General features: G+C 52.6%; 6 protein-coding genes across 6 annotated transcripts; 3 read left to right on the forward strand and 3 right to left on the reverse strand.

Moving 5' to 3' along the window:
* Positions 1 to 630: 630 nt before the first annotated feature.
* BBA_05503 (uncharacterized protein) lies at positions 631 to 2,052 on the forward strand (the record flags this gene model as incomplete). The annotated part of the gene is made up of 1 exon (XM_008600600.1): positions 631 to 2,052. The coding sequence occupies one exon, from the start codon at positions 631 to 633 to the stop codon at positions 2,050 to 2,052; it is 1,422 nt and encodes a 473-aa protein (XP_008598822.1).
* Positions 2,053 to 2,752: 700 nt separating this feature from the next.
* On the reverse strand, positions 2,753 to 7,033 carry BBA_05504 (Immunoglobulin E-set; the record flags this gene model as incomplete). The annotated part of the gene is made up of 2 exons (XM_008600601.1): positions 2,753 to 6,322; positions 6,374 to 7,033. 2 exons carry the CDS (start codon positions 7,031 to 7,033, stop codon positions 2,753 to 2,755), a joined length of 4,230 nt encoding a protein of 1,409 aa, XP_008598823.1.
* Positions 7,034 to 10,713: 3,680 nt separating this feature from the next.
* On the reverse strand, positions 10,714 to 17,098 carry BBA_05505 (Subunit of the RNA polymerase II mediator complex; the record flags this gene model as incomplete). Its single annotated transcript, XM_008600602.1, has 3 exons — positions 10,714 to 11,838; positions 12,628 to 16,995; positions 17,060 to 17,098. The coding sequence occupies 3 exons, from the start codon at positions 17,096 to 17,098 to the stop codon at positions 10,714 to 10,716; spliced, it is 5,532 nt and encodes a 1,843-aa protein (XP_008598824.1).
* A 660-nt stretch (positions 17,099 to 17,758) lies between these two features.
* BBA_05506 (WD repeat-containing protein) lies at positions 17,759 to 19,687 on the forward strand (the record flags this gene model as incomplete). Its single annotated transcript, XM_008600603.1, has 1 exon — positions 17,759 to 19,687. The coding sequence occupies one exon, from the start codon at positions 17,759 to 17,761 to the stop codon at positions 19,685 to 19,687; it is 1,929 nt and encodes a 642-aa protein (XP_008598825.1).
* Positions 19,688 to 19,843: 156 nt separating this feature from the next.
* Positions 19,844 to 20,356, reverse strand: BBA_05507 (uncharacterized protein; the record flags this gene model as incomplete). Its single annotated transcript, XM_008600604.1, has 2 exons — positions 19,844 to 20,106; positions 20,164 to 20,356. 2 exons carry the CDS (start codon positions 20,354 to 20,356, stop codon positions 19,844 to 19,846), a joined length of 456 nt encoding a protein of 151 aa, XP_008598826.1.
* Positions 20,357 to 21,836: 1,480 nt separating this feature from the next.
* On the forward strand, positions 21,837 to 25,008 carry BBA_05508 (uncharacterized protein; the record flags this gene model as incomplete). The annotated part of the gene is made up of 4 exons (XM_008600605.1): positions 21,837 to 23,230; positions 23,290 to 23,508; positions 23,568 to 23,669; positions 23,721 to 25,008. The coding sequence occupies 4 exons, from the start codon at positions 21,837 to 21,839 to the stop codon at positions 25,006 to 25,008; spliced, it is 3,003 nt and encodes a 1,000-aa protein (XP_008598827.1).
* Between the last annotated feature and the right edge of the window lie 349 nt (positions 25,009 to 25,357).

The raw sequence follows: 25,357 nt of genomic DNA on the forward strand, positions 1-25,357 counted from the left end.
GCCCGTGAGGGCGGCTGAGTTCTATTTAGCAACAAAGCAGCATTGGAGAAGGAAAGGTTATGAGATGAGATGAACTGAAACGGTGATTCTGCGAATTAGAATCAATTATCCGATTCGATATGCCGAACCGTCCAATATTTCCTCCTGGCTCCTGCATTCTATCTGTCTCGTTACCTTACGCAAAGGCCCCCCCCCCCGCGCCTCTCCACCATTCGTTGCCGTGGTGAGCGCCTACGCCTCCAAGTCAACAATAGAACCCCTTGTCCAACTCAACCATGCATGTCACTCTGCCTGGTAACCGCAGTCCTGCGACAACTCAAACAATGGCAAGCCATTGCTTTGTCAACACACTCTGAAATCAGGGATTCGTCCAGATATTTCCTTTTATCCTCTACATTACTTTACTCTCGTTTCCACCATTTTCGCCGCCTCCTAGCAGTTGCAATCTTTTCCTTTTTACCCCTTTGGGCGACCACGCCACACAACTTCAAGTCGCATTCACTCACCTTGACGATTCCCTTTCTCTGCGCCTCTGCACCAGCAGAGGACGTTTTTATTTGCTCTGAAACTTTGACAGTCTCGCTGGGCAAGCAAGACACACACACGCATACAAAAAAAAACAAAAAAAGCATGCCTCTCAAGAATCCTTCACTCGCCGCCCTGCAGCAGAGCCGCAGTCGCTTCTGCGAGGGCTCCATGAACGACCGCGCCTCCGCCGCGCCACCCGTTCACTTTCTCGGCCCCGACGCCCTTGCCGCCCTCGAGCAACCCGCCTCCAACCCGCGACCTAGCCACGAGACGAGTAGCAGCAGCAGCAGCAGCAGTGGTGGTGCGTGGTCTCGCAAGACGGGCAGCCGGCTCTTTGGGCAGGTCTGGGAGGGCGTCCGCGGCAAACTGCGTCTGCGTCCCAGGGATACCGCTGCCGTTGACGGCAACAATGCCACAAAGACGATGACGAGCACGATGCCGGCGCCGCCGGCGGTTATTTCTGCCGCGACGACGACGACGGCCGTGACGGCGACGAATGCGCAGCAGCAGCAGCAGCAGCAGCAGCACATATCCATCTACACAGACCCGGCGGAGCGCGACAACCATAATGACGGCCCTCCCGCCTCGCGCACACGCAGCCGGCTCACTGCCGCCCCGATTGACGTTCCTGGAGCGACGGCCGCCGGCTTTCAGTTCACCGGCTTTCAGTCCGCGCGGCCGTCGCGTGAAGAGGTCCTCGCCAGCTACCAGCAGCTCATGGCCGGCGGCTTCTTCCAAGCAAACGCTATCCCCTCGAGCCGTCACGGACGGCCAGGTACCAGCCTTCCCGCGCGGCCAGCCACTTCTCACCATCAGCCGCCGCCGCCGCCGCCGCCGCCGCCGTCGTCGTCTCCTCCGCCACAATGGCCGCTCACCACACCGCATCACCACCAACACCACCAGGGGTTTGCTTCTTGCCCCGTACAGTCCCCCACGAGCGTGTCATCGCGGGGAACTAAGCGCGCCGCTGCCCCGGACTCGGACTCGGACGAGAGCATGCACGACGACGGCGACTCCTCTTCCTCCTATAAGGAGAATCAGGCGCCGCCGCACCCCAACACCGTCCACGACGACAGGCAGCCCAAGAAGCGTCTCCGTCGGCTTCCCTCCCGCGAGAGCCTCTTCGTGCCCAAGATTCGCGGATCTTCTTCTTCTTCCTCCTCCGCCACCTCCTCGACCGCCGCCTCCTCCTCCTCCTCGTTCCGCCGCAGGCTCACCCCTTCCTACGGCGTCCCGCCCGCCAATAAGCTGCAGAAGCGCCGCCCCCAACCGCAGTCACAGCCGCAGTGGCAAGGAAGCAGCAGCAGCAGAATCGGAGTGGCCGCTGTGCGACCCCGCCACGTTAGCGACGGTGGCGGGAGCGCCCGCGTGCTGAGGGGCTGCGCGGCCGAGGCGCACCGCCCCATGCGCGTGGTGCCCGATGAGGGGCGAGGGATCCCCAGCGTGCCCGTCATCCCGGCCCGGTTCACATTCGGAGAGGACAGGCAGAATAATGGCCCGTGGAGGGGTCTTCGAGTCCGTTGAGCGCGCGGAGTGGTTGTTTGGGGGTTCTGCACGAGGACAAGGAAAGTGAAGCATGGTAAATCATGACGGACCGGGACGGGAACATTAGGTTTTGGCATGGGATATGGTAATGATTTGATGATTATGTATATAAATGACTGGCCCTTTTGCTAGGGCATTACGAACGGTAGCTAATACATATAACGCCGCCTTGCCAGTATCAGTTCACTCTTCACCAAGTTCATCGCTATCCACAGAGGTAGAAGTAGTCAAGTAGCAGCATCATCAGGCGCTGAGATTAGTACATATCTACCTAATAAACATGGAAACAGAAACCGACAAAATAACAACCCCGCAATGTAAAGTAAACCGTTCCCAATCAAGAAAATAAACCACGTCCCATGGAGGGAAAAAAGTCCAATTTTCGCCCTTGAAATATCCTTTTCCAACCCTTTCCCCGTGACAAAGTCGGCCTCAAAAGACCGACCGATAGTAAACAAAGAATTTTCTAAAGAGCGCGGTCAATGATGAATACATCATTGCACCAACCTAGACAGTATTCATAATAGAAACAATTGAAACAAGTCAAATCGACAGTCCAAACACCCACGCAGAATTGGTAGTGGAGAAAGCGCCTGTGGTTCAAATCGTCAAAAAAGAAAGTCAAGTGTTGAGTCACATGTTTAACGGCCCTGTTGTAAAGTTGATATACCCAACTTCATCATATCGGCACGACACGTTCTTGTCTATTCTGCAAGTAACGAGTGGCGCGGGCATGTCCCACCTGAATAACAGCCTTGGCCGACTCAAACAGGAAAGGGAACAGCTTCGGGAAGTAGCTGTAAAGCATTGCGCAGACCATAATCAGTAGCAAGGGAATCCAGACGAAGAAGAGCTTGCGATCGTTGCTGAGTCTCTTCAGCTTCTGCTCCCTGGCCCGCAGGAATTGATCTTGCTGTTCTTTGGTAATGGCATTCTTGCGTCCAATCTTGAGAACGCTAGGAACTTCCGGCTCCAAGCTCTCGGTAGAACTGCTAGCCATTGTGGGCTTGGTTCTACTCGCCCGCTTCTTCAATTTCGTTTTGGGAGCATCGTACAAGGCGGAGCACTTCATGTCGGCCTGGGCCTCGCAGGCGGCCTCTGCTGCAGCGCGCTGCTTTTCCTCAACGTCTTTGCGAGGGAAAATATCCTCGTACGCTGGTGGCGGGGGTGGTGCTGCTGAAGTGCTGCTCATATAAGACGACAAATCCCACCACCTGCCGTCCACCTTTGGTGAATCACCGCCAGCAGAGTCAGGCCTGGCACCTGACATGCCAGGCATGTACTGTTGCATGCGCTGGAAGTAGCCTTGGTAGTCTGGTAGCAAAGGCATCCCAGGCATCTGTGGAAGCTGCGGAATATGGGCGAGGTTTTGAAAATGCATACCCATGGTCTGCTGAAGCTGCTGGAGTTGTTGCTGGAACTGCTCCTTCAATGCGGCGGCCATGGCCGTAGGTGTCGAGCCTTCTGCCACCTCCGAGTCAACCATCTCGTCTGAATGATCCTTTTCGGCGTCCATCTCGCTGGCGCGTCTCATGCTGAGATAGCTGTTCTCATCTGGGTCTTCATCCTCAAAGTCGCCCGAAGTATATTCGGGACTTTCTTCGCCCGAGGCAATGGAAATCGGTCCATCATGGGTATTAGCTCGAGTAAGAGGCTCCCACAGCGATCTGACCGAGGTGGAGCTGCTGCTACGGCTGTGCATGGATCCACCGCTGCTCCGGGAACGAGCGTGGCGCTCAGAGTGACGAATGGCACGGATCACGGCGCGAGACTGCGCAACATCAGTAGCAGTGAGACCAGACAAACTACGGATGGTCGGATCAGCTCCACCGATGATGAGTCGACGAACAATCTCCGAGTGGCTTTGGATGGAGGCCATGTGTAGAGCGGTGAAGCCTCCCTTGTCGCGAGCATCTGGGTTGGCGCCGCGGGCGAGCAGGGCAGCGACGAAACGATGATAACCGAGCGAGCAAGCAAGATGGAGCATGGTGTGACCGGTAGACCTCTTTAGGTCAAGCTTAGTTCTGTGCGCGCTGTCATCAAGGTCAATCAGATCCAGGACCTTGAGCAATTGAGACTCGAGGTGCTCGTGAGAAGTATGGTTGAATTGAGTGCCGTTACCCGAAGGGCCACCAGAAGCGCCGCCAGTCCAGCCGCCAGAGCTGCTGCCATCGTTGAGGATCCTTCGTGCGAGATCACTTACATCCACCATCTGGCCAGACATCTTTTGCCCCAAGACCGAAAGCGCCGTTCTGATTAACTTGTCTTCGTTGTCGTCGACATATTTGAATGTTGGAGGTTGCTTGGCCATGGGGAAGTTCTGAGGCGGGACGCCTTGCAGCTTGAAGGTGACCGGGACGTTTCCGGAGACAGGTGAAGGTGGCAACAAGCAAACAAGAGATGATTCACCCCAGAAAGTGGTCGTGGTAGCTCGTTGATCGCCAAACCATACGTCAAGACCCTGAAAGAAAGCAGCCCCAAGAACAGTGACTTCGATACCGCCAATCTTGGGTCCCTCATTGGGAATAATCTTGTGAATGACTGGCGCCACACGGGGAACGCCGACAGGAGCAAAAAGACTGTTAGCAAGTGCAGCAAATTGATTCTGCTGGGCACTAGTTCGGAGACCGCTGGGACTGGGAGCACGGCTCGCATGGCTCGAGGCGGGAGCCGAGTACATGTTAGCCAACGCAAGATTGTCCATGCTGGCAGAGCGGTTATTGGCAAAGAAGTTGGCCTGTTCGTTGTTACTGTTGGGGGTAGGAGGACCAGTTGTAAAAGGCAATTGACCATTCTGCATCCCGAAGAGGTGTTCAGCTTGGTGGAAAGCAGAGGGAGGGCTAAATGGCGAGGTGACGTTCGATCTTTGACTTGCAACAGATTGCGTGGGCTGTGGCGAGGTGTCGAGCCGAGTCATCTCCAACCCGTTCGGTACTCGAGAGGTGCTTCCTTTTCTTCGCTTTGGCATAGGATGCCCCTGGCTTGGGGAGCTAGGTCTCGAGTGTGAACGGGCCAGTACCGTTGCTGTAGTCATGGTCGGCGTCGTTTTGCCCGAGTTGGAGCTGGCATAACCATTCTGCATCGACGACACATCACTTCCGGCCTGCGACATTCGAAAGTTGCCGTTGGGTACGGCCGCTACCATGGCATTGGCCTCGGTGCCTGGTGCAGAAGTGAGGGGAATTGATGAAGAGCTGACTGTATCAGACATGGCAGGCTGTGTGGTCAGTTGAGCCATGGGATGCGTCTTATGATCGTCGGTGATCATGATAGGGTTGGACATGGCTTGAGCAATGACGCGGTCTTGATGATCTTTGAGGGTGAAGATGACGTTGAAGCCCATCTTCTCTCCGTGATGCCGACAGTAGCAGGCGATGCGCATGGGTGCATCAATCTGCATGGTGCGATTGGAGACAACAGGTTCCGGTCGTCCATTGGAGTCGACCATGCCGCTCATGGGCTGCCACTCCTTGACTTCTTGGGTATTGAAAACAATAACACGGCGTTCTTCATCTTGGCTCCAGACCTTTTCCTCGTCGGGCTTCTTAATCTTCTTCCTGGCTGCCCTCTTTCGTTCCCGAGTAATGCAGCCCGCACATATGCGGACCTCGCCGCCGTTTTGGGGAGCGTTCTCTTCGTCATCAAGATCCGGAAGGCTGCCCTGTGGTTGTGTCCTGGCTCTCTCGAGAGCCTTCTTCTTCCATTCGGGATGTTCCATTGCGCTGGTGCAGACTAAGCTGACATGTAGTACAAGGGTATCGGGAGATGGCTCCGGTGTCGGCTTTGAGAGGAGTTTTGGCTTGGATATCGTATGCGCAGGAAGGTGGAGCTTAGTGACACCAGGAGGAAGTGGGGAGAGTGTCATCTTGATAGGAATCTGCGTCTCGACTCGGGATTTCAATGGTGTTGGCAAGATTCTGAGCTCGTAGCCGGTAAAATTGAAGGGAGGTGGATTAAGCATGGCCATTTGCTGAGCCCTTTGCCTAGCTTGAACCGCATGATTGGGCACAAACGAAGCCGGCGACGGCACACCGTCCGAAGCCGCGGCCACTTGCAGGTTGGGCTTAGTAGACCACATACTACCCTGACCCATCATCTGGAAGAACTCGGCCTTGACAGTTGCTGGTGGCGAGTGCAGAAAAGCTGTGGCTGGTGAAGAGTTGTGACTGGCGACTAAAGTTGACATGGGTGAGACTTCTCGAGAAAGTGATCGCTTGATGCCGTTTTGTGACGATGATACGGAATGTGTCTAAAGACGTTAGCAACTTGGTTTTGGTATAGTGTGGATTGATGGACTGACCGAAGCCTTCTTCTTGTGTGCTTGCGGTTTGAGCTTTGCGGACATGTTGTTGTTTTTATTGGGACTTGTCGACTTGATAGTGGGCATGCCGGGTGAGGGCATAGATACGGGGCCAGTAGAAAGAGCATCGGGACTGCTAGATGCGCTCTCAAAGTCAAAAGACTGGTCCATGAAGCTATCATCTTGTTCAGGGAAGCCGTAAAAGCCGTTGATGTCAGCTTGGCCTGTGCCAGCACCAAAGTTGAAAGTATTGTCATCATCGTCGTAATGAGTAAGGTTATTGCTTCCCCAGTCCATATTTATATGAGAGCCGTCGTCGTCCATGCTGGCATCACCGGCCGAGGTAGCAGGTGCTTTCGCGGGCGCGGAACCGAGTGCACGCTTGGAGGGCTCAGCGGACTCGGACGAGGAGTCCTGCGAGGAGCCGTTGGGCGAGTCAGGGAAGGGGCCGACAGCCAGCTGCTGGGGATTGAGGAAGGCGTCCTGGTCCTTGGAGCTGGTGATGGCGTCGAGGCTCTGGAGGGTATCGGGGCTGTTGGAGAAGTCGAAGAAGTTGGAGGCTCCGAGCTCATCGTCTGAAAAATCGTGGAACTCGCCGCTGGACGTGAGAGCTCCTGCAATCAGAGGGCTGCCGGCGCCAGGGCCACCAGCCGATGTCATGTCCGGGAGAGCGGAGCGTGAGCGGCGGCGGTGCTTGTCCGCTGCACCAGCGACTGTTGGAAAAATCTAAATGTGTCGTGTATTTGCGCTGAATCGAGGCGACGCCGTAAATTGGGGCTGAGAAGACGTAGAGAAGATTGTGTAATGGCGGTGTCGGTCGGCCGAGACACAGGGGACCGATATCAGTGAGGGGAGGCGGTTTGGTGTCGATGTGCCAGTAGCGTGATGGGATGCGGCAGACTAGGTAAATTTGGAGGACAATGTAGGTATCGACGGAAGCATCGTAACACGGACGGACAGTAAAGAACTCTCAAGCCGGTACATAGGCCGTTTCCGAAAAAGCGCGAGCGTAGTTTCAGGGGCAGGTGTCGTGGAAGAGTCGTCTGTAGCACAATTGACCAGGCGGCCAGGTTGGAAAAAAAAAAGAAAGCGGTAGCAGGATTGCAGGCAGGCCAAGGATCGGGTTCCGGGTGTGCGCAAGCGACTGTGCCGGGCCCACCGGAATGTATGTACCAAGTCGGCTCTAGAATTTGGACAGGAAAAGAGCTGCAACGTGGATGGCGATGTCGAAGAGCGACCGTGGCTGACGATGGCAAGATGTGTTGAGCGGGAGAAGCGACGAGAAGGAAAATAGACGAATAGCGAGACCTTGAGGGGGGAGGGGACCCGTTGAAGCGTGGAGGAAGTGACGGGAGGGTAGGTGGGATTTGCTGGGCCGCGCGCTATTACTACCACAGGCTAACTGGTATTGTCGCAGGCGCTGGCGGTGCTGCAGGGCGTTCACAGGCAGGCGTCTGCATCAAGTGTATCGCGGAGTTGCCTGGTCAAATTATACACCGCTACAGAATATAGAACCCACCTACCTGAATGCTTTACCCAAACACCAGTCGAATTCTCCCTGTGCAGATAATCATGGTGCTCGTGGCCTCCCTCTTCAAGGCCCTTTACAGCGCCAACGCCAACAGCCTACAACCTAGGTACCTAATAACACAGAGGCGGGCGTCGTGAACATGCTGCAGCCAAAGCGGGCCAGCAGAGCCCAAAGTACTTGAGCTCAAGGTACCGGGCTGATTACTGGAGCAGACCGAACTGCTGGCAAAGGAATAGAGTTTTCGCACTGTACATCTGAACTTATCAGCCGTTTGTTTGCTGTATCAGTACAGTGTGGAGGACAGTGCTTCAGCCGAAGAATCCTACCCACTTGTCCTATTCCAGCCAATGATGGTCAGCAAACCTGGTTCTTTGGCACATGACAGCCTACACATGCTAAGACAAACCACAACCAAGAGGGCAGTCGCGGTACCTTGTCTCCATGTCTCTCATGGAAAAAAAGCCCCCGCTCCGGCCAGCCCACAGGAGTCCAGCCTGAGTCCAGCTATTTACCTGAGGCTAGGTAGCCTTCGTCATGGCGCATTCGCCTAGCCTTCCTTTTCTTAATTGTTGGGAATGGTACCTGGAAGACAAGAATTCGTTCCTGGGATTGCCAGGCACATGGATTGCGTCGGTTTTCTTGTCACAAGCCCGAGGACATGCTTGCGCAAGCCGACCCCTCTTTCCTCTACCGCATCAAGACAGCGTGTCCTCATGTTTCCCGAGGTAAATTGTACTAGACGTACTTTGATGTCTCAATGACTCTTTAAGCCTCGCGTCGCAGGACGCATCTTTCTCAACGGATTTTAAGCATACGTACGTGACTGGCTGGGCGCATGCCTGGGCGGGGTCACTGTGTGGTGCACTGCCAGTCTGCCAGCACTGGTGGTGCAAGGCCAAGTCGACAAGGTACCAAGGTACATACATGTGAGTTTTGCCAGCAGCCCAATGCCACAAGAAACCAACCTAAATATCTATTTATTTACTGCGCGAGGCGAATAAGTACGCTAAAGCTACTCTAGCTTGTGCTGGGCTCAGATTAATCTGGCCTCATTTTCCAATCACAAGTTTCGTCGCCACTGTATTTATCGCCACTTGTGCCATCGCCCTACGCCCATGTTGCACTAGGTAGTGTGGTAGTTAACGAATACAGCAGTGGCTACCTGTAATTACGAAGTACCTTATGGCGCAACAGAAACGACACGCCACACGTCCGCTTCCGCGACATCCTGTGGCAGGAGGCTGGGACACAAAAATCGCCCTCTCCATCTCGTTGTGCTGATAACTGCAATGTATCTGTCCTAAGCCTGCTTTCTCTCAGCGCATATAACTCCTTGTGCGCTCGCCTAATGCATCACTGAAAAAAATAAAATAAAATAAACATGCCAATCTTTCTTTCCCTGTCCACACCAAGACCAATGAAAAGACCCCTATTCAATGCCCCATTTCACACCTAACCCACGCTCCATAACTAGCGTCTCCATAGACGACACTATCAGTACAGTCTACCGCAACCCGCCAGCCACTTCTGCTGAGGTCGACCTCTTCAAGGCACTCGAATATGACAGGCGTTCACATATATGAATCATGATATTTCCCTCACACCTTCTTTAACCCTCTCGGCCCGTCTGCTGGTCAATAGCGTCCTTCGACTGCGGCCGAATGCGCAAGCCGGACGGATCGATAAGCTTGCCGATCCGCTATCAGGTCGTGAGGGTCCGCCTCCTCGTTTCAGTTTCTTCGTACTGTGGCTCGAATTGCTTTTTCGGCGACTTCAGCGCCAGCCTCCTTGCCATTACTACAAGCTTCCTTGCCTGAGGATCTGGTGCTACGCAACACTGTACTGCCCACTGTGGCTATGCACTACCTGCTGTGACGTTTTCCATTGGCTAGCTTTTTGCTGCAATCTTGACTGCGACTTCGCCCGATCGCATGGCACTCAATACCAAAGACTGAAATATCACTCTTCGACTTCTTCAAGGCGCGATTGTGAATCTCAACAGCTTGCAGCGAGTCTATTAGACCATATATCGTTAAGGGGGACAACGTTCTGCTACTCTCAGGCAGACTTGGCTGATAGAGGGCTTAATGATCTCTGCAGAGGTTCTGAGAGGCTGGAAAATTTAGAAGCTTCTGAAAGACGATTTTGATGACTCGTCGTCTTTTATCCACGACTACATTCATGCCAATGCAGAAAGGCCTGCATTGGTACTGGAATGGGGCAGATCAGGTGCGGTTCGCTGCCCGTTGAGCTCGAGAATTGGCCGAAATCGCTGTGAACCAGAACCTTGGCGACGGGGGACAGTTCCAGAGATGGCAAAGCCGGGATGGGATTTTCATTCCGCATGATGCGCAATAGACTCCGGCTTGCCGTAAATGATACCATTTGACCAGTTCTTCAGCACAGTTTTTCCTCGTGAGCCAGAAAAGGTGTTGCACGGACGAGACCCAGTCTTGGAATAGTTAAGCTCGTCTTCCATAGCAGGCGTACAAGGACAAGCAGGAAGTTGCCCCCCATTTCTTATAGATAGCCATACTTGAACTAAGTTGATTCGCCTCTTCTTGAAAAAAGAACCTGAGGCTGTTACTCGCTTTTATTTTCCCTTTTCTCTCTCTGTATGGCGTAGTCAAGTAAGGGCCGCGATCCAGCTAGAGGAGTCTGGATTATTTGCCCAGAAAACGATTGCGCTGTTGCGCTGGCGGGTGCTCCCAAGACAGGCTGCGCTTTGCAGAATATCGAAATTTGGTATAACGATTCATTATTCAACTCAAGGTATATATCATTAGCTATTTTCCGGAATCTTCCGACATCACTTCTTGCCCGTGACCTTGCCATCACTTTGGTCCTCGGGCTCCTGCAACTCCTCTGGGTCAAATTCAACCAGAACGAGCCATAGCGACTTGTCTGAGAGGCCAAGACTCGTCTCTGCAGGCACCTTGAGACGTTCTATGTGAAGGTCGAGCGCCTGTAGCATGCCGGAAGCGCTGCCTTCCTTTCCAGAGCGCGCCACCGCAAGTAACTGCGCTGTCGGCAGTTGAAGCACATGGGCAAGACCTGGGGTGTCGACCAACTGGATGTGGAGACCTCGCTGATGAAGCCATTTCTTGTTTGCAACCACGTTGTACGCGTTGACTCTTTCTGCAGGCGTCTTTGGCTTCTTTGTGATGGCGCCGACGGCAGCGCCAGGCAATCGAGTCGCCGTGTCTACGGCGCCCAGCGCCGTCATGACGGGCAGGGAAACAGCGCCATGGATCAATGTCGCCGCGAGGCCAAAGATGTTGCCTCGCTTCGCGTGCTTGGCAATGTCCTTGCCCAAGGTCTTGCTGTGGCTGGCGATGCTCTTGCCAAAGTTTGTCGAATCCTGCGCAAAGTGCTTGGCCATGTCGCCGGCGTGGCTGACGGCCCGGTCACCGACCTTTGCGGTGAGAAAGGCGGAGACGGTATGCAAGAAGGAGATCCAGGACTGCTCTGTGATGCCGCGAGCGAGCAGGCAGGGCGGGTATGCGGCGACAAAGGGCGAAGAGGCATCAGGAACGACTTGCGGAATGGCAATTGGCTTCAGCGACGGGCGAACCTGTGATGTTCCTGGCGGAGGAGGAGGAAGCGCCGCAGCCGTAGCGCTGCTTGGGCCGGCGCCATCCGCAAAGACGGGCGGCACGGCGGCGTCAGTTGGGTGCGCCGAGTAGGCTGGCAGAGCCTCGTCTGTCGGGAAGTTGAACGGATCGTCAACAGTGGGCATGCCAACGCCAGCATGCGGCTCGCGACTGTCAGAAGCGGGGATAGCCTCTGCGGGCATCTCTTGGGGAGCTGGCCCTCGCTGCGCAAAGTTTGCCTTGTCCGATTTTGCCATGCGCTGAAGGTGGGCTGTAATAGCTTTGGGGGTATATGGGTTCGGTGCTTCGCTCCTGGGATAGCCTGTCAAGAGCCAAGTATCCTACAAGCAGATAAGCCGGGTGCCTTGAACAAAAAAAAAAGAGTCCTGAGCGGTGGTGACTTTGTGAAGTTTTTCTTGATGAGGCGAAGTCGCGAGGCTGTAGTGCGGAGGCTGTGCCTGATTCATCACCACCGTCATACGCCGATGTAAGATATGCTTGCCCGTTTAAGTGGGCATCTAAATATACAAGGTCGCATCGCTCCATCCGAAAGAAAAACAGACTACTAACAATTTTCAATATTATGATATGTCTTTGTACCTTTTCTATACAGCTGGAGGCAATGTGATGATGCAAAGGTGATGATATTGCTTTTGTGAAGCGCGCGCGCGTCATTGCGAGGGCGCCTTCGCAATGGTTTATTCATGACGAGCACGCAAAGCGACTGGGAAAGAAAGATCAAAACTGCGATAGGAACCCGATATGGAATTGATGATTTGAGATTTTGAATACAAGGGGAAACAAAAAGCCTTAGCCTGGGAATAAAAATAGGCGGTATTCAGCGCTGTATAAATCAAACCATAACCTGATAGTAAATCATCCCAACCCAATGCAAAAGAACCAGAACAAAAGAGTCATCAACGCCCAGTTTCTCTACTCCCACCAGTAGGCCGTGAAAAATCACCAAGCACGCCACAAATGCCCATTCATTATCAAGCGTATTCATCAGCAAAGTAAGCTTCGTTTGTAGTTCCTTCTCTTTCTCCTGCAGGCCCACATGGTCGCTCTCACATCAGAATATAAAGCGCACGAAGAGCTTTTTCTGCGGCAGCAACGTGCCAAGGCCTTACATCCGTCACACGATCGACTACCCCCCTAGCCCTTGCCAGAGTGCCCAGGCCCCTAAAATAGCTGAGCATCTCTCGTAGCAAAGGCTCATATGTGCGTGCCGACGCTTCTGTGTAGACGAGATTGACTTCCATGATGGACGGAACGTCTTCTGCTTTCGGGCCAGTGCGTTTGATAAGGTAGCCGCTGATGAGTGCTGGCTGAATGCTGGTGGTACCGACCGAGTTGTTCAACCGGTGATTAACGATAGCCCCCCAGGTCTGATCCATTACGTCCGCCAGCACGGAATCAACATCCGCATCGCCGTTGCTTTCACCGCCTGGTGTCGCAACGGCCCCGGTAGTATCTCGAGCAGGGGTCGCGGGTGCTGCGCTTGCTTCCGGTGATACAATATTAGCCTGCGGCGTAGATACAGGCGTCGTGTAAATCGAGAGTGGCTGCAAAGACATCTTGATCGGGGCAGGCACAAGCTGCAACGATGGATTTGTTTCGACAGTCATCACAATCATAGTAACGCTGGCATGCATTTCGGTACGAGCAAGATCAACCCAGAAGTCGATCTCGCCCTCGTCTGCTGGACCACACTTGGTCATAATGATCCGGTAGTGGACTTTCCAAGTTGATATCAGCTCGACAGTCGTTTGCCAAATCTCATGCGCAACATCGTTCATGGTTCGAGTTTCCGGCTCGCCCTTATGACCAAGACAGTAAGCCGCTGTAGCTTGTTCATTCCCTCGGTCATCAGTCCAGGCTGCCGTCACCCAGCGGCCGTCAATGCTCCGCGCGTAGGCGATATGAATGCAAGAGTTCTCTCTTGCCAGAGACGAAGACGGGGCGGGAGACAATTTGAAGTCAATGATGCGTGGTAATGGCTGCTCCAGCCGAATCGCTGGCGCAGGCATATTGCCTCCGAAAAGTGTACAGCGGTCATATGTCTCCATACAAAGCTTGACCAGATCTGAGGAGGGTGTGATAACCATAGATGTAGAGCTAGAAATTGCGTCGGCGGAAACGAGTTGAAGAACAATCTCGTTTTTGACCGACTCCCGCTTGGCTACAAGCGTCCTTCTGTATGACTCGAAGAATCTTTGAAAAGCCATGCATGCCTCAACGATTGTGCCGGGATTGCTAGTTGAGTACATAAAGTACACCACGACGTTCGTGTCGACGACTTCTAGATCTGACATGGCACCCGAAAGCGTTTCCATGCTTTCCAGCAGCGCAGAGCCATGCCCCATCATGGTCGCATCCGGGGCGGTTGAGATTCGGTCAACCCCGTACAGAAGAACGCCATCTTCCAGGCCTGCAGAGAGCGGCATGTTCTCAAAAGTCCCCAATTTCAGCGTTTCGTAAGTACTCTTCAGTCGACCCAGTAATACCTGCGCATTATCTATCATTCCAGTCCATTTTGGGCACACGCACACCGCACGTATGTCTTTGCTGCCGGAAGAGGGCGCAAGTCCTAGATTCTCCCAGAAAGTCACGGCGGTAGGTAGTAGTGACATTCTCACGTCTGCCCGACGCACTTCAAGATGCGGACATGGTATTTGATAGAGGTTACTGGGCTTGATGGGCTCCGAATTCGGGTCTTTTGAGGGAACCTGACGCGGCTGTACTCGGTTTCCTTGTCCAGTGAGCGAGCCGTCTTGAACTTCAAGTAGTGTCTTTAATCCAACAGGAGATATGGTTCCAAGAAATGAAGAAGCCGCGTCGCGGAGCGCTTGCAAGGCGCAGCGGGTACTCGTAAGCTGCTCGATTCGGGCGTCTTCCTCTGTGGCAGTGGACAGGGCATTATCGGAGTGACCGCTGAATATAGACAATGATCCTGCTGCTGCTTGCTCTGCCACAAGCTGTGCCACTTGAATCATATCCTCATCACTGAGGGAAATATCCAACGATAGAGGCTCGGGATCAGTGAAATACCTGAAGAGGGGTGTGTCCGGCCCATCTAAAAGAGATAGTCGAGGCAATTCCAGAGCTAGTTGCTCGTCTGGTTCTTCAGCCAGATCTTGGTCTCTACCTGTAGTGACATACGAGGCCGCGTCATCGTCGCCCAAGATAGACTGTTTCACTGTCGATTTGACAGGTGATACGGGTTCTTTGACAGACAGGTTTGATGCAACGTCTGAATCGCTGCTTGAGTCGTCTCCATCAGAAATATCGCCATCCAAGTTCAGAAGCCGATGGTCTAGCAGCTGGGTATCGGGATCAGTGGTCGACTTCACTATCGATGGCCGTCGCGAATCAGCTTGCTGCTTGGCTCTTGTTTTGCCGTGGCGTCGCAAATAATCTGTCTTTGGGAGCGTACCAGGCTCCAGCTTGTCTGTATCTGTGGCATTTGGCACAAAGTCAAAGAGCCCGCCATGCTCGTATTTTTTATTGAGCATTGGCATCTTCGAGTCAAAGTCAACTTTTTCGAAAACCTTGATTCCTCTGTTCAAGCCGACACCATAAGCCCCTCGGGGAGTTCGTTGTGACGCAGCAGCTCGAAGCCTTTTGAAGACACTGTCGGGATCAAAGGGGCTCGAGCCGCGCTTGGCAGACTTCGCTGGGTGATCCCGGCCCCTTTGTGGCGCGTCCTCTGGCTGCGAGCTCCTCGCATGTTTAAGCTCGGGTTTGGCAAATACTGCCGACTCCGCTGACGGCGGTGCATTGATAGATGCCGATGCAACTGGCTCTTCGGCATTGATCGGAAGTGCACTTGGGACACGAGACCCCTTGATGCTATCGAAAGACATGTCCATGCCCATTTCATCGGGTTGTTCGTCAAAGAAACTGAAGTCTGCTTCGGTGATATCATTATCACCAAACATATCTCCACCCATATCTTCGAACATGTTTTCTGCTTCACTGAGCAGATTGTTATCTGACCGAAGTGGCTTTCCGTCTGCTGCCTCGGTCATCTCGTCATCATTTTGGTGTACCGAATTCTCTTCGCCAGGTGGTTCACAGTCAATATCGACGTCAGCTACGACCGAGAGCGGATGTCCGGGACTTGAGAGATTACCATCCATTGATGGAGTCACGCCATTTAGGTTTTGGATAGCATCGGGTGGTGTCGGGTACACGGCGTTGCCACCTGTCGTGCTCGGTCGTCGCATCGTCACTGGAGATGGGGCATTTATTTTTCCCAAACGCGTATCAACAGCCGGATTTTCCTTGGCCCCTGCAGCAGATCGCTCTGCGTGCCGCTTGGAGATTCTTTCTTCTCGCTCGTTTGCCGAGCTGAGCCATCCGCGCGCATCTCCGAGCGGGTCATGTGTTTCGTCGTGACCGACTACAATCGTGTCACTGATGCGATTCGTGGCCGAGAGCTCGACAGCCTTTTTCCGGAAGCACAGCGATCCGGGCCAAGGTATGCTAATCGTGGAATGTGCAGCACGTCCGTTTTCCGGTTTGGTGTCCTGAAGTTTTGGCTTGGAAACAAGCAAGTTCACCCAAGAGCACTCACGCAGCGCAGCTCCTGGAACCCCGCGGAGTTGAAAGATAGCCAAGCATGCTTGCTTCCAGAGTGAACTATTGGCATTCGAAGGTGATCTTTGCGCTAGAGTCTGGATAGTAGGGGTATGAGCCAGAGGGGCCCCTGTCGAGTGAGATGAGGGCGATTGTTCCTCGTTCGTCATGACACCAAAAGGTGCCGCAAGTATGTTGTTTCCGATGGGATTTGAATTGGAGCTCAGAATATCTTCCAAGCTCGCTAACCAAGGGCACACAGTCACAGAGAACGACAGTATCAATGACCCCGTGCTGATCATGTAGCATTTCAGAGTACCCAAGACTTGGGCTTGCTCGCCTATCCATCGGTCTGTGGCACTCTCGGAAGCTTTTAGGGCAGGGAGAAGCACAGTTCGGAAATTTAGAGGCACAGCGTCTGATTTAGAGCAAAAGCTAGAACAGATCGTCAACAGAAGAGCCCCAATGAACGATTCGTAGAGTACTCTCGGAGTGAATCCATTTGATTGCCGCAGCTCTGTCTCTTCTGTGATCGCTGTCGCTTCTTGATCCTGCTGAGAGCCAGTAAGTTGCAATTGCGCGGCGTGGCCAGACGAAGTTTGATTTGGCCTGTGGGTGGGCGGCTCTGGAGCAAGGCTTTTGTGCCACTGGGATGGCTCCATAGATCCATGCTTCGTAGACATCAAGAGGTGGTCATTTACAACAGCTGTCGCGCCGAGTTCTGCCGGACCCTGTGACTCTGCACCGACAGAGCGTCGGATATGAAAATACCACAGACCTCGCCGTGTCGCATCGAATGAGACAATACGGCCCTGCTCTCTGAGACTTGTCTCTATTCCAAGAGCGTTCGAGAAGAATGTTTGCTTTGAATCTGCGGAGGGCTCGTAGAATCGATACGCGACGCTCGCAATGTTGCTCTAGTAGTCTGTTAGTTTCTGGCACACAGCACTTCTCCTCTTTTGATCAACTACGCAGACTTACAACGAGGAGAACATTTGTCTCAGAATCCACGGTATCCATGTTAGCCAGCGCTGATTGCGACCGCCAAGGATGTGGCGACGAGGGATTGACGGTCGATCTCCGAGGCCTGAGGCTCTCGCGAGTGGCAGGACGACACCACTAGAGCCGACAATGCTGAGGCTGACGCAAGATCTCGAGATTTGAAACTGGATAGCACACGTTGTCATCTCGAGAAGCTCGACTCCATCTCAGCAACTCTGTCACCGGCTTCCGCGAAACGGTGAGGCCGATGGCGCACGGAGTGCGCTGATTGCCTACGAGTCCACCGTCGAAGCTCGGGCGCGGTTCAGGCCAATGATATCGAGGCAGGTTTTGATTGTGATATCGGAGTCTCTGCGCATCTGCCAACTCGAATTTGTGCGCTGTTGACAAGCGGCGTGGACGCTCGCGAAAGATGACGAGATGCAAATAGGCATACGGAAGCTGGCAGGGGCCCTTATTAGCGGAGTCCGGCTCAGCCCAGGCGACCGACCATCTGCTTGCAACTGCTTGCAACTGCTTGCACAACCATCTGTGGGGTTTGGCGGAACCGCAGAGAAGTGGGGCGGACATTTTTTTTCTTCTGCTTGTCGATAAGGCCGGTCAAATTTATTTTTCTATTGGGCTCTCTCAGACATCTAATATTGGTTTTTCTTTCTGTCGCGGCATTTCAAGTTCGCTATGAAGCTCTCAAATCCAGGCACGGTCACCGTGTATACTATATCGGGCTCCAACACGGCGCGACAGTTACCGGAATGGCTTGCCCGTCGCAGAAAACGAAGCTTGAAGAACGATGCCGAGTACCAAAGCCGGGTCGAGTTGCTGCAGGATTTCGAATTTGAGGAGGCTAGTTCTTGTATTCGCATCAGTGAAGATGGAGACTGGGTGATGAGCACCGGTACATATAAACCTCAAATTCACGTTCACAACCTGCCGCAGCTTGGTCTTTCTTTCGCTCGCCACACCAACTCCCTCAACCACAGCTTCGTCCTTCTTTCAACCGACTATTCCAAATCTCTGCACCTGCAGACCGATCGCAGAATAGAATTTCACACGCCCATGGGCTGCCACTACGAAGTCCGCTTGCCCCGATACGGCCGAGATATCAAATACGATCGAAACGCTGCCGAAGCGCTCATCCCTGCCGTCGGCATTGATGCTGACGGCAAGGGCGAAGTCTTCCGCATGAACCTGGAGGCGGGTCGTTTTATGAAATCATACCAAATTGAGGTCGGTGGTGATGATGAGCTTACCGGCGGTGGCCTCCAGGGTGGAATTCATGTGGGCAGCGTCAATGTAGCAGCAATTGCCGAGCGCTCGCACAATTTACTGGCTTTTGGCACCTCCATCGGTACAGTCGAGTTTTGGGATCCTCGCTCCAAATCAAGAGTCGCCTTGCTTGCTGGTCATGATGGAGAGGTTACAGCGCTCGACTTTAACGAGTCTGGTTTATCTTTGGCAACTGGGTCAAGTACTGGCATGGTTCAACTTTTCGACCTCCGTCGGCCCACTCCCATGCTGAGGAAGGATCATGGCTATGGCTTCCCGGTACAGAATCTGAAGCATATGACCACTTCGTCTCAAGAAAAGAAGGTCATGTCGGCAGATAAGCGCATTATCAAGATTTGGGACGAGAAAGACGGCGAACCTTGGACGTCAGTCGAGCCCGCTGTCGACCTCAACGATGTTGCCTGGTGCAAGGATAGTGGTATGCTTCTCACTGCCAACGAAGGTCCCCAACAGCATGCCTTTTTTGTGCCTCAGCTTGGTCCCGCACCAAAATGGTGCTCCTTCTTGGACAACATGGTTGAGGAGATGGCGGAGGAAGTCCGCACAGAAACATACGACAACTACAAGTTCTTATCGCTACCCGAGCTGAAGCAACTCAGCTTGGATCATCTAGTTGGAAAGAGCAACCTACTGCGGCCCTATATGCACGGTTACTTTGTTGCCTCCAAGCTTTACGAGCAAGCCAAACTTATTGCAAACCCCTACGCGTTCGAGGAGGAGAGGACGAGGCGCGTCAAGGAGAAGATTGAAAAGGAGCGCGCTAGCAGAATTAGAGGCAGCAAAAAGGTCAAGGTCAATCAACGAGTCGTTGACAGACTTCTCAAGAAGCAAGAGAACAGAGGCGAGGTCGATACCAAGGCCGGATTGCTCGGCGACTCCCGTTTCAGCAAGCTTTTCGAGGACGAAGAATACAAGGTCGACGAGACCAGCCGAGAATTTCAGGTCCTTAATCCTAGCACCGTTGTCGAGCCTGACCAGCAGCCCGATCCCAAGGCCCCCAAAAGATATCAAGCGAAGGACTCTGATGATGAGTCTAGCGATGACGAAATTCGCGCAGCTCCTAAGCAAACGGCCGACGTTACCATGCGCGTCTCCTCCACACAAAACCATGGACGACCGCTCAAGGACACCAGTCTGGGGTCAAGGCAATCCGGGCCAGGCCGTCATTCCAAATCCCGCGGTGAAGTTGTTGGCGATCGCGAAGTCACCTTTGTCCCCAAGTCAAAGAAGAAGCACCAGGAAGAGGTACCTGAAAAGCCACAAAGACAATCCAATGCCGGAAGGCGGAGTGCCAGCTCCAACACATTCCGCAAGATGTGATTCAATATTTTCACTGGCAACGAAGCTATATGTACATGTATCGTTTGGAAAGAACATTTGTCTCGGGATCTCCTCCCACCAATGAAGCACTCTCTCAGCAGGCATCCGCGAATACCCGAACCGAGTTCTATCATCACCAGTCTCGCCTTCCGATTTCTATCTTCGCGATTTCTTTCCCTTTTCTTTTTGAGCGATTCCCTTCTCCAGATCTTCGGTGGATATCTTTACTATACCGTCTCTGCTGTCTGCTGTCTGCAGGCGGCTTGATTTTGGTGCTGCGACGGAGCGTTTGACCGACTCCGGGAATTGTGACCTGCGTGGGGTGAGGGCCGTAGCCACTCTTCGTGCCGATCGTCGAAGGGTTTCGCGGACTTTCCATTCCCGCTTCTTGGCGATGAAGAATAGACTGGCGGTGGACACTGTGTTGCAGTTGTTAGCATCACGATGGTGGAAGCATCAGCGCGTCATCAACATACCACCAATAATAACAACGACGACTACAACAATGATGATGGCAATCATGCCTCCTGTCGACAGGGTGATTGAATTTTTCGAGCTGTCGCCAGCTGCACCGGCCTCGGTTCCGGAATCGACTCCCGGAGCAACGCCTCTTCCAGCATTGGTGTAAGACTTTGTTGGAAGCAGAAAACTAGCTGCGGTATTGGACATGGTGTTCGTGGAGTAGGAAGGCACTGGGTTGCGTCACAAGGTATTGGCTGGCCAGAAGCACATGGGTATCTACTTCCAACGTTCTCGATGAAAAAGGAACAATTTAAAAGGAGATTCAAATAGATATAGAAGCAGACGAGAGTCAGCAATGCATTTATCCACTATGCAGCCACCTGCAGGGACCTGGTAGGCGCTCAGTGCCTGGCCAGTGTAAGTTGCGGCTCGCCCCTCACACGACGTGACGTGCATGCATGCTGCAATGCCGGTACTACGTGCGAGTCAAAGCAAAGGACTACCAATAGCGATCGAAGAGGGACACAAAAAGGAGAAGCATCTCATAGACCCCATCTCCGTCCCACGCCGGTATTTTGCTGATTGGTGCAACTGCGATCCACACCATCGTGAAGCGCTGAGTTGGGCGCTTAGAAGTTTTGCATCTAGCCAATCGCGTGCAAGACACGGCCTACAACGCTCCCCAGAGCTCGGCATGTAGCCACTAGCTCTGTGATATTTATGAATAGCGTACAGCGTGGCAGAATAAGCCTATCCCTTTGCGATTGTCTCGGAGATCAGTGACCCCAGAATTTCCTCTTCAACGAAGATGCCATCTTCGGCCAGCCAAGTATGCGACTGAGTCTTTGGCTCCCGCATGGCCAATGTATTCTCCGGTTGGTGCTAGGCAAATGACGTAGTCTTGCCTTTTCAAGACATTCTGGAGCATGGCTCTAGAGATCCTCGTCACCTCAACGGCGATTTGCACAATGCCTGTTGACATTCACATCGCAACATCTAGTTCAGAATTCATCTCATATAGCGTCTGCAAATCCGCATTCTGTTAGGGACGTAGAACGAGATTCTCCGTCAAGGTTGCGGCCCGGTGCTCTGACGGATGGATAGCGCACCGTGGGCAGCGTACGATTTGACGGACACAAGCTCAACTTCACCACGACCAACGTCACCATCTGTAATTCTAAAGCACCGAATGCTTAAAGTATTACCTGCAACTCAGATGCGAGGTGCCGAGAATCAGGCTGCCTCAGTGACATCTCGGCCTAGTGCGTGGCGTTCCAATACGAGACGACAAAAGAGAGTCGACACTCGCTAAGAGACGAGGTTCATAAGCGGAGCTGCGAGAGCTTCAAATGATGTGAAACAAGGAAAGAGCGCAGATGCCGTGTCTTGAAATTGAGTAGGTACTTATGACTGGTGGGAACTGCCACTTGCAGTTGTTGGTGGCCCATCCTGCCGGCTGCCAGCTGCCAGCTGTCAGCGTTGCTGCTTTGGCTCCAACAGCAAGAGGTTCAAAAGCTCGCGACCGAATATACGTCGATATTTCAGTACTTTTATCGAATCGATGCAAATCTTATACAAGGAAAACTTCACGCCCATAGTGTCAGTCAAACGCCCGACACCAGTCCTTCAAGACATCTTTTGTACATGTCCCCCGCAATCTGTGCAGCGCTGACACTCATCCGTAACGATGGCATCTCTTTTCCGGCTACCTCCTGAGATGATTTCGGATGACGACCTTGCTAGAGGGTTCTCGTTTGATGCCCGACAAGCGAATAAGCAGGGCCAGTTTTCTGGCCTAGTCCCCAAAAACATCGTGCTAGGCTTGCAGTCAGCCGACCAAACAGCCTCGGCACCGCCAGCGATATCTCCTAAACATCGATTTGGCATACCGTTCCCCGTGGTAGAGTTCACTTCTAACTTTCAAAGAGAAGCGGCAAAAACTCATTACCCCTCCCCTCGCGTCAATGATCAAGCCCAAGGCAGTGCAAACGGAAACCTGAGTATTTCTTCACACCTTGCTCACGAGAGCAATCAAGACGATTCAGTGCCGGTAGATGTGGTCCAACCCACGAAACTTTCGAGTGATGCGCCCCAGCAGTCTGTTGCAACTGACAACGAGAGCTGCAGCCCGTCCTCTCGAAGATGCGATGATCAAGATCTTGACCCGTCACCAATGGACAGGCAAGGCAGACCCCTTCCCAGTCTTAAAACTTCATCCAATACGAGCGAGACTATTGTGAGGAGCCAAGTCAAGCCTCAAAAAAGAAAATATATCCAAAGAGATGATGCCAACTCTCGAACGCCGCCGATCTGCGGAGATCTAGAAGGATTCGATATTTACGAGGCCTCAAATGCAACCCGAACACCCCCAAGCCAGGTCAAAGGGATTCGTGGAAGTCAATCTCGGACTCACTCGGTCGACATCGAGAGCTCGATCACCCGCCGCACCCACTCAAGGGCTAGCAATATGTCGCGCAAAAGATCGCGCGGCCTTACAGATCACCAAACTCACGAACCAGATCGAAAGCGTCTTGCCATGACCGAGGCAGTCAAACATTGGAACGAGTGCATACAACTTACAACTGAAGAATCCGACCGAGCCAGGTCTACTATACACAGCCTGAAGAAGAAGCTGCAGTCCCAGGCGAACAAACTTCAAGTTGCACAAAATGCTTTGCAGCAGGGCGACACTAGCCTTCGAACTCTGAAAAAGCAATACGAAGACTTAAAAGAAAAAGATGTTCGAGCCTCAGAGGACAAGAGGGACCTTGAGGCTAAATTCATTGAGCTAAATGTCGATTACGGAAAACTTCAAAACCAGATCAGGGAAATGTCCACTAAATACAACAACTGCGAAGACAAATTGAACATGGCCATTTCTGAACAGCGCGATCTCTTCAACAAGTCAAAAGACTTTTATAACGGCTTAAATAATAAGATGAAACAGGATGAGGCACAAGGAAAGGCCGACGCAGAGGCTGTAGAGCAGGCGCTACAGAGCAGTAAGCAGAAGCGCGAAGAACTTAAAAACTTTGTCGATAAAATCAAACAAGTTTATGAGCGCGAAAAGCTGGAGTGTATGTGAGTTTGTTTGGTTTTTCGCATAATCCCCTCTCACAGAAAAACACAGATGAATACAGGATCAAATCTCTCGAGGAAGAAAATGAAGCTCAGTGCGACCATATCGGTGAACTCGAAGAAGACAAGTTGAGATATCATAACGAAATTGTTTCTTATGGCTCTACGAAAGCATGCATCGAGAACGTCAGCTCTCAATTATCTGGCTTCGCCACCCAGCTTCGAGCTCTAGATGCATCTCAGGACACCACAGCCATTGAGCTGAGAAGTGTAACGACAAGGTATGTTTTCTTCTTATCATATCTACTCCGGAGAGTTCGAAAATGCTCAAAACTTTCAGAGTCGACGATCTACCAGGCAGCCGTGACTTTTCCGACTTGAAGCAGCAGGTCTTAGGCTCACATGCCAGACTCAGCGACTTGGAAGCGCTCATACAGAAAAGGTGTGTGGTTACACATAATATGCTTCTGACAGCATGTTGACTTTGAAACAGTCTGTTACCGGTAATTGAAGGCATCGCTTCGAAACAGTCCGAATCTCAAATATCCGTGAATTCGCTGGCAATGGCAGTCGAACGCGGATTCACAAAGCTCCAAGAGCATATTCAGAATTGTGCAGTCAATCTGAGTAAAACGATCAGAAACAGTAACGACTCCCATGCAGAGCTTGTAGACTTGCTCACATTGATATCCGCCGGTAATGGAGATGTGTCAAGCAGGGTGGAGGCAGTGAGCAGCCGCTTGGAGAGCCTTGTCGAGCAGACTTCACCTCAAGGCATTATCGGTACAAGTATTGCAAACATACTTGCTTCGACGCAAGGCTTAGCCGAGAATAGTGACAAGATCAGTTTTGCTCAGGAAAAGGCCCAAGAGGAGGCGCAGCGACTACACGAAGCACTTACAGGGCAAATGGATGCAAAGTTTCTCCATCACGAGGCCGTCTCGCAGAAGCTGTTGAATGGCTTAAAGGAAAGTTTCAACATTAGTTTAGCTAGGCTGAAAACAAATATCGCGCCAGAGAGTGGACAACGAGCCAATGGGGGCAAATCCGCCCATATTAACGGTAAAATGCTGAAAGATATCGAAACGATGCGATCAAATCTACAGCAGGTCGAATCGCAGCTCTCTAAGATCGACGATGTGCCCTTGTCACTTCAGAAGATCTACGACTTGAGCGTTTTGATACAAAAGACGTCCAAATACATGGACAAAGAGGAACAGTGGGTTCAGCAAACCATGGCCGATCGGCAAATGCACTCGGATGGCTCCGGTACGACAGACTGCCGGATATCAAGCAGCCAGTCATCTACGCCCCCGAGCACCGAATCCGGCATCGGCTGTCGAGAAACCCCAAGCGACGAAGCATGTGAGAGCCAAACTCGGAAAGTTGTTGTGCATAGCCCGAGGCCTGAAGGCTATTCGCCGCTCCCAGTTACCACGGCTCAAGAGCAGCGGCGCAGAAGAGAGTCGGCAAGGCCAAGATCAATCTTGAAACAGTCCCAGCACAACCATTTTGCGGTCAAAGGCCTAGCTACTTCCGCTCGCAGCAGCTTCCACACATCAGAAGAGGTAATTGCAGATATTCGATCAGTTTTAGTGCAGTCTCCCCCGTCAGGGTTCCCGTCATCACATCGAAGCACTGGACTAACGCCAATCACGGAGTACCTGAGGTTGAACAAAGCTACTAATAAAAGTATGGGAGTTGTGCTTGGAGACTTGGCAGACGCAGAATTGGCTTCAGGTCATACCGTCACAGCCGCAGATATAACAGCGACAATCTGAAAAGGGTAAACGATTTAATCAGAAGACGGACAAGTGGGATTCGTATTGCGCAATTTGCTTGTATTTGCTTCTTCACTTAGCTTACTGCATCAACTGATAAAAAGAGGACAGAGTGTCCGAATTCAGTGTTTTATTTCCAAACTCCATTTTATCGTGTGAACAGCATATCTCAACACATAAATACACAGCGCACAAGGCGCAAGTAGGCCATCCGTTAACTCCAGGTATGCGTGTGTTATAATACAGCGCGACGACTCATCCCGATGGACGGCGCGGCAAGTCAATGCTTGCCAAGTATGGTCTTGGTCGCGAATTCGACCGGTGGGGGGGCGAATTGAGGGGTGTCTGA

This window comes from Beauveria bassiana, assembly GCF_000280675.1.
Source record: "Beauveria bassiana ARSEF 2860 unplaced genomic scaffold BBA_S00014, whole genome shotgun sequence".
NCBI classification, from domain to species: Eukaryota; Fungi; Ascomycota; class Sordariomycetes; order Hypocreales; family Cordycipitaceae; genus Beauveria; species Beauveria bassiana.